General features: G+C 62.2%; 1 protein-coding gene across 1 annotated transcript; it reads left to right on the top strand.

The window, feature by feature from the left end:
* The first annotated feature begins 591 nt into the window (after positions 1–591).
* Positions 592–8,389, top strand: IBA57 (iron-sulfur cluster assembly factor IBA57). Its single transcript, XM_049648380.1, has 3 exons — positions 592–932; positions 6,747–7,096; positions 7,244–8,389. The coding sequence occupies exons 1-3, from the start codon at positions 592–594 to the stop codon at positions 7,633–7,635; spliced, it is 1,083 nt and encodes a 360-aa protein (XP_049504337.1). The 3' UTR covers positions 7,636–8,389.
* Positions 8,390–11,959: the final 3,570 nt, after the last annotated feature.

The raw sequence follows: 11,959 nt of genomic DNA, 5'->3' as shown, positions 1-11,959 counted from the left end.
AGTCAGGTTCCCGGAGACAGAGGGGACTGGGGGCCCCAGGGGCTGGGGGCCGGGTGAAGGGGATTAGTGGTCGGCAGAAGAGGCAAGTTCTGGATAGAAGTGGGGGACGGCTGTACACGATAAGCGCGCGCTGGCTGGGGCTGAACTATGCGCTTGAGATTTCAGCGATGGAGACCCTCATCTTACATGCACATCACCATAGTAAAGCAAGAGGAAACCTCTTGGAGACCAGGAGCAGGGCAGGTGCGTCCTATGGAGGTGCCCAGCCAGGACAGTCAGGGGGCGGGGCGGGAGGCTGACGGATAGCGCCTGGCCCCGCCCCTCAGGTACAAGCCCCACCTCATAGCTCCGTCCCCGCCCCTCGTCGGCACAAGTCCCGCCCAGCACACTTCGTTCCCGCCCCTCTCGAAGCTCCGTCTCGCGCGCAGGCCCGCCCTTCTCCGCACAAGTCCCGCCCCGCACGTCTCGTCCCCGCGCACGCCCCGCCCCCACGTGTAGCCCCGCCCGCCGGCAGAGGCCGCTGTGGCGTCCACCCGGTTGCCAGCGCCGCCGCCCAGCCCGCCCCTTCGAGCCGCCTTACTCCTCCCTAAGATGGCGGCCGCGGCGCTGCTCCGGGGCGCGGCTCAGGGGCGCGGCAGCCGGGCCTGGCGCTGGCGGCTGCGTGCGACCCCGAAGCGCCGCCTCGCCCACGGCTCGAGCCGTCACGGCGGCGACCCCGCAGACAGAGCGGCCTGGGCCTGCTTCCCGCTGGGCGAGCGCACCCTGCTGCGCGTGCGCGGGCCAGACTCCGCGCCGTTCCTCCTGGGGCTGCTGACCAATGAGCTGCCGCTTCCGGGTCCTGCGGCCGGCGCTACCCCACCCCCGGCGCGGGCGGGCTACGCCCACTTTCTCAACATTCAGGGCCGCACGCTATACGACGTCATTGTCTACCGGTGAGAGCGGGCGTCTGCAGTACCTAAAGGGAGGGGGAAGGCGGAGGGGCGGGAGCCGGGGCGGGAACCGGGGCGGCAGCCGGGGTGGAAGCCGGGGCGGGCAGGGCCACACGGAGGAGGGAGGAGGGGCGGGGACACCCAGGGGGAAGGAGGAGGGGCAGGCCGCCGGGGGAGGGAGGAGAGTCGGCCGCACCAGGCGGAGGGAAGAGGGGCAGGCCTCTGGGGGAGGGAGGAGAGGCGGCCGCACCCGGGGGAGGGAGGAGGGGCAGGAGCCGGGGCGGGGCCACCCGGAGGGGCGGGGGAGGGGCGGGGCCACTCAGGGGGAGGGAGGATGGGCGGGATCCGGAGCGGGGTCACCCAGGGGGAGGGAGGGAGGGAGGGGCGGGAGCCGGGCCGGGGACGCACAGAGGAGAGGAGAAGAGGCGGGGACACCCGGGAGGCCGGGGGGAAGAGAGGAGGGCAGGCCGCCGGGGCGGGAGGAGGGCGGGGACACACCGAGGAAAGGAGAAGAGGCGGCCGCACCCAACGGGAGGGAGGAGGGGCGGGAGCTCGGGCGGGGCCGAGTCACTTAGGTGGAGAGAGAAGGGGCTGGGCTACCTAGGTGTAGGGAGGAGAGGCGGCCGCAGCCAGGGGGAAGGTCGAGGGGCAGGGGCACCCAGGGGGAGGGAGGAGGGACGGGAGCCGCGAAGGGGCAGGCCGCCTCACGCGTAGGGTGCGTATTGCTAGGGGTCACCCGGAGCCCGGGCACCTGGCGTGAACTCTCAGAGGCTGCGAAAGGATCTTCAGGGCGGGTCACTTGGGGAAGGACACGGGGGGCTTGGGCATCGAGGGGAGGACACCTGACCTGAGGCTGACTGGGCTGCTCTGGGGAGAGGGCCACCCTCTTGGGAGCCCAGCGCTGTCCAGCTTTCTGTCCCGCTTTGTGTCCCTGCCTGGTGCTCTCTGGAGTTTCTCCTTTTGGTTCATCCACTTCCTGCCTCGTGGCCCCCTGTTCTGGTTTCCCAGGTGTAACACCTTGTTCTAGGGGTAGCTTGGGATTTTTGCTTTGAAAGTGGACTTTAGTTTTTGCAGCCCATTTAAGTTCACAGCATGACCGCGGGGAAGGCACAGACTACCTCAGGGCAGCGTCCCCACCTGGGGGACCCGCATTGATGCTGCAGCACCCAGGGCCCATCCTTTCGTGGGGAGGACAAGTATGGGATGACATGGACCCATCACGTGATGGCTGTCACCACCCTCACAGCCCAGCCCCCCTGTGTCCCTAGTCATCCCTCCTTTCCCTAATCCCCGAAGCCACTGGGGGGATCCTTTTCCTGTCTTCGTGGTTTTCCTTTTCCAGAGCGCTGGGCACTTGGAGTCCCACAGTGCGCAGCCATCTTGGATTGGCTGCTTCCACTTAGTGACATGTGGTTAAGCCATTTCTCTTTAGCACTGAGTGATGTCGCTTGGCGTGGATGGACCTCAGTCTCTTCACCTGTCACCTCGTGGAGGATGTCTTGGTTCTTCCAAGTTTGGGTGGTTGTGGATAAGCTGCCGTAAACATCCATGTCCAGGATTTTGTGTAAGGACCCAGAAGCTCGACTGCTGGGTCGCACCATGCAACAATGTTTGGTTTTGTAAGAAACCACCAAATCCTTCCATGGTGGCTGTGCGGTTTCGGGTCCCCACCAGCAAGCAATGGCTTGTTTGCAACGTGCATATTCTTCGTGGGGAGGTGCCTGTTAAGGTCTCTGGCCCACTTCTAATCGGGTTGTCTGTTTCTTGACCCTTGAACTTTTCAGTGTTCTTGTGTGTTCTGAGTGATGGCCCCTGGTCACATGTGATGTTTCAGGTCTCCTCCCCCTGCTGTCCTCGTTCCCTGTGGCGAGGCTGTGTGTGTTCCTGTCCCAGCCACACGTGTGCTGTCTGGGGAGCCTTCCTCAGGCACTGGCTGCATACAAGGTGCTCTGGGTTCCACTACGGACGGTATTGCTGGCTTTTGTGGGAAGCTCCCCAGTCTGTGTCTGCTGCTCTGTGGATCGGGTCGGTCCCTTGCTCCCTTGTTTCCAGCAGGACATGCACCTCGCCTTCCCACCTCTTTCCCTTCGTGTGGATCTCAGCAGTTCCTGGGTGGTGCAGTCTGGCCTGTGTGTGCTCAGTGGAATGTGGGGCCAGGGACACCTACTTCCAGGAACCTCCCATGTGGCTCCCATGTGGCCTCCACTCAGTCCCCCTGCCGTGGTCTCACTCCTTGGGGCACCTCTTGGGGACCTTGGAGGGCACTATGTCCTCAGTCCCCCATGGGCACCCGGTAGGCCACTCCCCCAAGTGCCTTGGAGCACACCAGTCAGCCTGACTCAATTCTCCAGGTACAATCCTGTTCCTGCTGGCCTCCTTGTGTCCCATACCTGCCCACACCTCACACCCTGACACCTGCCACGTCCTCGAGGGACCGTATTTGTGTGATCATAGGGTAGACCCCCTGTGTTTATGGGGGTCGCAGATGACAGGGTGGTGGGTGCTGTGCAGAGAGGACATCAGACTCTTGGGGGAGAGGTTTCCTTGTGTTCTGGGCATGGGGTTAGGCGGGCCCAGGCCTCCCTTTCTGGTGTTCACACAGCCTGTGCCCTGACAGCCAGGCCAGCTGGTAAGGCCGCAGCTGTCCCCCAGCCTCCCTCTTCCTGCAGCTGCACTTGTGACCCAAGGAGGGGCAGCCATGCTTAGCAACAAGAGTGCAGGGCACGACAGACAGCGGGTGACTTTTAGAGTAAGGACGTCCTCTGCAGTGTTTGGAAGGTGCTTTTTGCTAAAGACATCGTTCACTGTTTATCTGATAAATTTACCTGGCAACACTGGCCCAGAGGCAGTGCCACCGGGCATCTGGGGACATTTGTGCTTGTGACTCAGGGCTGGGGGTGTTGGTGCTCCTGACATCGAATGGGTCAGGCCTGGCAAGCAACCCTGGGCACAGGTGCACCTCCTCCCCACCACCCCCTGTTCCTCAGCTGTAGCAAGTGCAGCAGACAGTCTGATTTGGGGGCACAGGGGGGCCGGGGTGCACTCTAGCTTTGTTGGTCCCCAGGGTCTGCCTGGCACACAGTCATGGGCACAGGTGGCCAGGGAAGTGCCTGAACCCAGAATGGGGACCTTCCCGCCTTGGCCTGCCTTAGCACCCCTGGGAACCTGGCTCCCTGGCCAGGACCCTCAGAGGCTGGTGCTCACGTGGTGCCCATGACCTCACATTGTGCCCAGCCCTGCCTGATTCCTCCTCTGCCATCTTTCATGTTGTCTCTGTGGGTGGTTTTTACACGAGACTTAAAATGAAAACACAGGTGCATGTGGCAGAGAACCCTAACGGTGCGGGGCGGTTTACGGTGGGAGACACCCCTTTGCTGCTTTCTCCCAATCTGCATAGACATCTGGAGCCCCGTCCTCTGAGACAGCTTCTTTTCCTTTATGACTCTTTTGAAATAATGGTGGATTCACAGGGAGCACGGGAAGGAGCAGGGAGGCCTGTGCACTCTTGCCCCAGTCCCACAGGGTGGTGTCTTGCCTCCTGGAGTCTGGGGTCACTATCAGGGGTGGGACACGGGCCACTAACAGAGCTCATGCAGGGTCCCCCCCAGACTCGATGCGCCAGCATGTGTGAACGCACTTGCCGGTGTCTGTGCCTTGGTCACACATGTGGCCCCTGTGACCTTGATGAGGACAGCTGTTCCATCACCACCGCTGGGTCCCCTGTTCCCTGTGCAGCACACCTGCCCTTCTCACCCCAGCTCCTCTCCTGGCTTTTTACCATTTGTCTGACCAGTAGGTCACCTCGAAGTCTGACAAGTGGAACTGCTTGGGATTGGACTCACACACCTTGATACCCTGTGGTTCTGCCCACCTGTATCAGTGTGACCCATGGCTGCTGTTTGTGGTGGGAGTGGGGGTGGGGAATGTGGACACAATAGAGTGTGCACTCTAGGGTGAGCCCCCAGAGGTGGGACCCCAAGCAAGTCCTTGCTTTTCTTTCCTGTGGGGTAACTGGTTTCTCCAGGGCAGCACTTAATCCTGTACTGTCTGGGGGCACCAGCTGATGGGCTCTGAGGGAGGGGCCATGGACATCAGCTAGTGGGCTCTGTGGGAGGGGTGGGGAGCACCAGCTGGTGGGCTCTGCAGGGAGGGGTGGGTGGCACCAGCTGGTGGGCTCTGGGGGAGGGGTCAGGGGCACCAGCTAATGAGGTAAAGGGTAGAGGTCAGGGTCGCCTGCTGATGGGCTTTGGGGGAGGGGTCAGTGGCACCAGCTCGTGGGCTCTGGGCAAGGGGTTGGGGGTACTAGCTGGTGCCCTCTGAGAGGAGAGGTAGGGGGGCACCAGTTGTAGAATCTGGGGGAGGGGTCTGGGGCACCAACTGGTGGCTGTGGGGAAGGGTTCAGGGGCACCAGCTGGTGGACTCAGGGTAAGGGATCAATGACATCAGCTGGTGGGCTCTGGGCAAGGGGTCAGGAAGCAGCTAGTGGGCTCTGGGGGAGCAGTCCGGGACCCCAGCTGGTGGGTGTGAGTGGAAGTTTCCGGGGTCACCAGGCAATGGGGTCAACGGTAGAGATTAGGGATACTAGGTGGTGATTCTATGGGACTGGTCAGGGGTACCAGCTGATGGCTGCTAGGGGAGGGGTCAGGGCACCAGCTGGTGGGCTCTGAGAAGTGGGTGACGTCAGCTGGTGGGCTGTGGGGGCGTGGTCAGGGGCACCAGCTGATGGATTTGAGACGAAGGTTCTGGGGCACCAGCTAATGGGGTCAAGGGTACATGTAAGGGACACCAAGTGATGGGGTGGGATTGGGGTCACAGTAGGTGGGCTCTGGGGAAGGGGTCAGGGGCACCAACTGGTGGGTGCTGAGGGGAGAGGTGGGGGAGCACCAGTTGTTGACTCTGGGGGAGGGATTGGGGCATCAGCTAATGGGGTCAAGGGTAGAGGTCAAAAGCACCAGCTGGTGGGCTCTGGGGGAGGGGCCTGGGACATCAGATAATAGGCTCTGGGGGAGGGGTTGGGGGCACCAATTGGTGGGCCCTGTGGAGGGGTCTGGGACACTAGATGTTGGGCCCTGAGGAGGGGTCTGGGACACCAGATGATGGGCCCTGGGGGAGGGGTCGGGGGCACTAGTTGGTAGTTTCTCAGGCACGCTCATGGAAGGTGTTATCCGTTCCCTTTCTGTTTCCACTGGGCTGGGGATCCTAGTCCAGTCCACATCTACGACCAGGATCTTGGTTATATACTCTTGTGGGTCCTGAACATCTCCCCTGAGGTCCCTGTACCAGTCTCTTCTCTGTGCTGCGTGTCCCATGTGGTTAGCACACCTGGTTCCAGGGTTGCTGCTGTGGCAGTGGGGGTCCAGAGTGCAGTTAGGGTGGTTGTGGGGCCCTGACAGGGTTCCAGAGCTCTCCTTGGGAAGTGGGAGGTGGCTCTGGGCAGACTGTGTGTGGCCTCACAGCACATCCCCTCGGCTCTGTCCGCTGCCTGCTGTCCTACCTACCCCCCAGCCTGCCCCCCATCGTGAGTGCTGAGGGCACCCACCTCAGACCCTTGGCTTCTGTGGGCTGGAGGAGGCAGGTCCTGGTCCTGTGAGGCTGCCTGCAGCTCTCCCCCTCACGTGGAGGACCAGACCAACAGCACTGTGGTCCCCGGACCTGGGTCCCACCTGCCCAGCCACGGCCTGTCTTCCACCAAGTGGACCGCTCCCTGTGGTTCGCACCCCCGGGGAGGGTCCTGCAGCAGACCTGGGGTCTGGAGCATGGTGGGTGGAGAGCGGTGGCCCCAGGTCAACCCTCAGGAGCCCCTGCCCCTACCTGCAGGCTCCCGGAGCATGAGCTCACTGAACAGGCGCCCGCTTTCCTCCTGGAGTGCGACAGCGCGGTGCTGGGCGCCCTGCAGACACACCTGGCACTGTACAGGATCCGGCGGAAGGTTGTGGTGGAGCTGTGCCCCGAGCTGCGCGTGTGGGCTCTGCTGCCTGACCGCCCCGAGGAGGTCTATGGGGTCGCGCCGTTGCGGGAGTGGACCGACAGAACCAGCGTCCTCACCCCTGACCCCCGGACCGCCCGCATGGGCTGGCGGCTTCTTGTCCGGGATGAGGGCCTGGTGCCGGTGCCCAGAGGCCGGCTCGGAGACCCCCGGGATTATCACAGGCACCGGTACCAGCAAGGTAGGGACGGGGTGGGGCTGTGCTGGTGGGGGCGGGGGGAGGGCTCAGGGGCTGTGTCCAGTGTTGGCCCTTCTCCGTGAGCCCACTATCCCCCAGCCCCCGAGGAGGCCTTAGTCCTCAGGGAGCTTCTCCCCTCCCACCCCACAGGCGTTCCTGAGGGGGTCCGGGACCTGCCCCCAGGAGTGGCCCTGCCCCTGGAGTCCAACCTGGCTTTCATGAATGGTGTCAGCTTCACTAAGGGCTGCTACATCGGTCAGGAGCTGACCGCCCGCACCCACCACATGGGCGTCATCCGCAAACGCCTGTTCCCAGTGCAGCTGTTGGGGCCTGTCCCTGAGGATGGCATCGCTCTGGGCACCCCAGTGCTCACCGAGTCGGGTCAGGCCGCTGGCAAGTACAGGGCTGGCCAGGGGGACGTGGGCCTCGCCTTGCTGCGGGCAGAGAAGATTAAGGGCCCTCTCCACATCAGGACCTCCAACAGCAGCCTGGTGGCCCTAACTGTGTCTGTGCCGGACTGGTGGCCCACAGTCGCCAAGTAGCCAGGACGTCCCTCTGCTCCTGCAGCCCTGGGGCTGCCAGGGTGCCCTGGAGGATTCTGTCCATCTGCTGCACTCTGCAGGCTGGCCTCCTAGCTCCCAGGGCTGCAGGTGTGGCTGGCTTGTGTTTCTCGCCCACCATGCTTCCCAAAGAGGGTCCCATGGGCAGCTGTGGCTGTCATCCCTTGCTGCTCTGTGGCTGTGAGCTGCAGGAGTCCTCCTGGGGACCCAGGAGGAGGAGCCAGCCCTTCACGTGCCCCTGTGCCAAGGTGAGCTGCAGTTTCCCTCCGATGGGGAAGGACAGGGTCCCAGCTGTGTGGGTTTGGAGGTGGTTCATCTATTGGCTGAGGACAGGACGGTCCAGAGCCTTGTCCCCAGGCTGCCTGCATTCCTCTCCATCTGGGGTTGGCTGAAAGGGTAGGTGGGCCCTGGGAACTGGTGTGCCATGTGCTGGCTGTGGGACACCCTGTGAATTTCACATGGGGGCCCCACTTGTGCACCAAGGTTTCTGCTGCACCCCTCCCCCTCCACCCCAGGAGCTGCCCTGGGGTGGGACAGCAGGGCTCTGACAAGGAGGAGCTTCTGCTTGGTTTACTTGCTGCTTTTCTGAGGCGTGGCTATGTTTTCACAGTAAGAGGTTGACTTTCTTCTCTTCTTGAAACCACTGACTTGCACTGTCCCATGCAATGTGAATCTCATGGTTAGGGGTGTCCCGCGTGATGCCCCGGAGTGGCTATTAAAGTGTGACGCACAAGCAGCATGTGTGGAGCTCTGGTTTCATTTTGGGTTGAAGGTGCTGGGACTCCGTTTTGGGTAGAGCAGATACACCGAGAGCACTCCAGGTGAAGTACGCCAGCAGAGTCCCAGGAAGAGGCCTTGTTCTGGGACAGCAAGGGAGCACCAAGTCTGCAGTGGATGGCGTGGCTTGCCTTCGTATCCACGGAGGGGAGAGGCTAACAGGAAACCGAGTTAGTGCCAGCATCTGGGCCCTCACGGGGCGATTCACTGGCAAGTATGCACTGCCCTCCCTCAGCCCCCACTGGCGGGTCTCCAGGCCAACACCCAGACCTCACATCAGGACTTTGTCTCCTGTCCAGCTGCAGACTGTGCAGCGCCCCTCTGCATGTGACCTGGGGCCTGGGAGCCAGCCTTGCACAGTGGGTGTGTGCCTGTGCCCAGCACCTGTGCTGTGCTGGACGTGCTTGGGCTCCTCACAGTCCGTGGACCCACCCGCCGAGTGGGTACCTGGAGTCCCATGCCGGGAGCCGAGAGAGTAACCGGGAGGGAGGCTGGCCACTGTGGCGGAAAGCTCCAGCAGCTGCCCAGCGAGATGCTGCCTTCCAGATCATGTGTCCCCTACTGTCCTCAGGCATCCAGGTCACTGGCACCTGAGACAGCTCTGTTCAGTCTGAGTTCTACCTCAGGGATCATAGCCGAAAGCTGCTGTCCAAAACAAGTGTTCCTTTGCTGGACAGACCTTGTCACTCCTCACAGAATCACCAGGGCTTCCAAGAGTCTGCGGCTTTCAGAGGCTGTAAGGTGCGCTGCCCAGTGTACATGCCAGGGGACCAAGGGGTCCTGTCGAGGTTTGATGCTTACGTCTGCTTCTCTCCGTGTTCGTCAATGTCGAGGTCCAGGAGGACAGTGCAGGCACTCCGGAAGCCCCTTGCTGGTTCTTGGGTCCACCTCAGTTTGTTTGTAAGAAGTACGGAGTTCCAGGAAGCAAGTGGTCTTATGCTCTGCCCCAGTGCCCTGAGAGTGTGGCCAGTGGGCAGATGGCAGAGGGCGCTGGGTTCTGGAGACCTGGCCCTCCTGGGGGAGCCCCCTGCCCCCACTGTGAAGCTGGTTAAGACATGCTTCCCCCAACGTTTCATCATGAGCACCCCGCACGGAACGTGCGAGTTTGCTGTGAGCACCGGTGCACGTGCCCGATGACCCCCCACTTGCCAGACCCCATCACCTGGCCCCCCCCTCAGCCTTGGTTGTGTTTTGCTGCATTTCCAACAAACTGGCAGACCTCACACCCTCACTCCTAATGCCTTCCTCATCATCAACGTCTTTCGTTCCCTGGGAGGTAAAATTTGGCTACCATGAAATGTACCAATCTTGCTATTTCCTGGATTGTGCGGAGTGCATATGGCTGTGCACCCAAGACCGGAGGAAGGTCTGGAACATTCCATCCCTGGGCAGCACTCACCGGCCTGTCCCGGCCAGTCCCTGTGCCCCAGCTGCCACAGATGTGCAGAGCCTGGGGCTTCAGGTGGGGTGCTGCCTGGCGGGTGGCTGGACCATGGTGAGCATCTCTGAGTCCTCCTGTGGGAGCGAGCCCTTTGTGGACACATGCCTCATCTGGGGTGGGATCACAGAGCTGCGGGTAGGGGGAGGTCCCCAGTAAGGAGCTGTCTGTGTTCTCTGGGTGACCTGGCGACTGTTCCGTTTCCTGTTCCAGCCAGCAGCATGGCCTTGCCACCATGTGGTGTGGTCAGCCTTCGTAATTTCCACGTGGAGACTTGGTGTTTAGATTTCAGTCATCGTGGGTGGATGCCTGCCTGTGTCTCAGGGTCGGTGGGGAGCCCCATCCACTCTCTATGGTCTGGGCACCCGGACAGTTCAGGGTCCCTGGCTCCACTTTCTTCCCAGAGGATGTTGATCTAATGTGGTCACATTCGTGTTTGCGGGAAAAATGAGTGATTTCCAAAGATTTTGTTTTGTGTCAGCCCTCAAAGGGAGGAGATGGTCAGGGAAGGTCAGCAGCCAGCCAGCAGGGACCCTGTTGATTAACAGAATGTTCTGGAGACTGCTGAGTCCTGGGCTACCTTTCACTCTCTCATCTGTTCACTCAGAGGCTTACTGAGTGCCCACCAGCCATGAACTAAAGCACAAAGTATGCTGGGTTGTGTTAGCTTTTCTGTGATTAAGCTGGGAACAGGGCAGGCTGTGTGTGGAGGTGGGGTGCATTAGGGGGATGGGTGTGTGTGGGGTCAGAGCACATTGGGAGACTGGGTGCATTGGGAGGATAGGCTGTGTGCAGAGTCGGGGAGCACTGGGGCCCTGGGCTCATGCGCAGTGGGGTACATTGGGAAGATAGGCTGTGTGCAGGGTTGGGGCACATTGGGGGGCTGGGCTTATGAGCATTGGGACACCTTGGGAGCTTGGACTGTGTGCAGGGTCGTTGGCACTGGGTGGCTGGGTGCATTCAGCATGGGGTCAAGCATTTGTGGTGGCTGTGTCCAGACAGAGGGCCCACCGTGGGGGAAAGATCCTGACCAATACTGCACCTAGCATCCCCTTCAAACAGCTGAGGCCAGTGTGGCTAGGGGCAGGGCTCTTGGGAAGGGGTGTGGGCAAAGGGCAGGATCCTGAGGCCTCAAGGGGCAGAGGTAGAGTAGGGCAGAGTTTAGGGGCAGTGTGGGAGAGCGGCTGTTGCCATGCAGGGCAGGAGCTGCGGGAGGGTTTGTGGCGGGTGGGGGCATGGGGACAGGGTTCCCTGGTGAGGAGTCAGGGGCTTAGACCTTATCTAAAGCATGGGGTTTGGAGGAATGGGGGACGCTGCCTAGGGCTGCCCCTTGGGTGGAGGGCAGTGGGGTGTCAGATGGCCTGGAAGTTCTGAGCACAGGAGGTGTGGCAGGATGAAGACCAGTGGGGGCCATGGGACTCACAGGTCCTCTCTGGACCTGCCTCAGGTCCCCCCACACCTTGTGTGGACCTCTGGCTTAATGGGAACTGTTAACGAGGTCATCGCCACCACGAGGTCCCACTTCCCTGTTCCCCAGCATCCCTCCCACGGGGACTGTTTGCACATCCCCCAGCCACCCCCTCCCATGGAGACTTTCTGCAAGTACCCCAGACCCGCCCCCAGCCCCTGGCGTGGGGACTATTTGCAGGATTCCCCCCCCCAGTACCCCCCATAGGGACTGTTTGCAGGTCCCCCAGCCACTCCCCTTCCGTGGGGACGTTTGCAGGTCCCCCAGCACCCCTCCTCCGTGGGACTGTTTGCAGGTCCCCCAGCCTCCCCCCACCCCCTGGGTACTGTTTGCAGGGTCCCCCCCCCCCCCCCCCCTCCGTGGGACTGTTTGCAGGTCCCCCAGCCTCCCCCCCCGCCCTGTGGGGACTATTTACAGGGTACTCCCCCAGCCCCGCAGTGGGGACTGCTTGCAGGGTCCCCCCAGCCCCTCTAGTCCCCCCCCCATGGGGTCTGTTTGTGCAGGGTCCCCAGCCCCGCGATGGGGACTGTTTGCAGGTCCCCCAGCCTCCCCCCACCCCGCGGGGACTGTTTGCAGGGTACTCCCCCAGCCCCGCAGTGGGAACTGTTTGCAGGCTCCCTCCC

This window comes from Panthera uncia (genome assembly GCF_023721935.1).
Source record: "Panthera uncia isolate 11264 chromosome A1 unlocalized genomic scaffold, Puncia_PCG_1.0 HiC_scaffold_17, whole genome shotgun sequence".
NCBI lineage: Eukaryota > Metazoa > Chordata > Mammalia > Carnivora > Felidae > Panthera > Panthera uncia.
The sequence above is the reverse complement of the archived record's forward strand: the minus strand, read 5'-3'. Positions and strand labels throughout refer to the sequence as shown.

Bases quoted from the DNA above. Each gene is read 5' to 3' on its own strand.
- IBA57 (XM_049648380.1), top strand. From the start codon at position 592: ATGGCGGCCGCGGCGCTGCTCCGGGGCGCGGCTCAGGGGCGCGGCAGC. The intron at 933-6,746 runs GTGAGAGCGGGC...CCCTACCTGCAG, and splicing joins TACGACGTCATTGTCTACCG to GCTCCCGGAGCATGAGCTCA. The intron at 7,097-7,243 runs GTAGGGACGGGG...CCCACCCCACAG, and splicing joins CAGGCACCGGTACCAGCAAG to GCGTTCCTGAGGGGGTCCGG.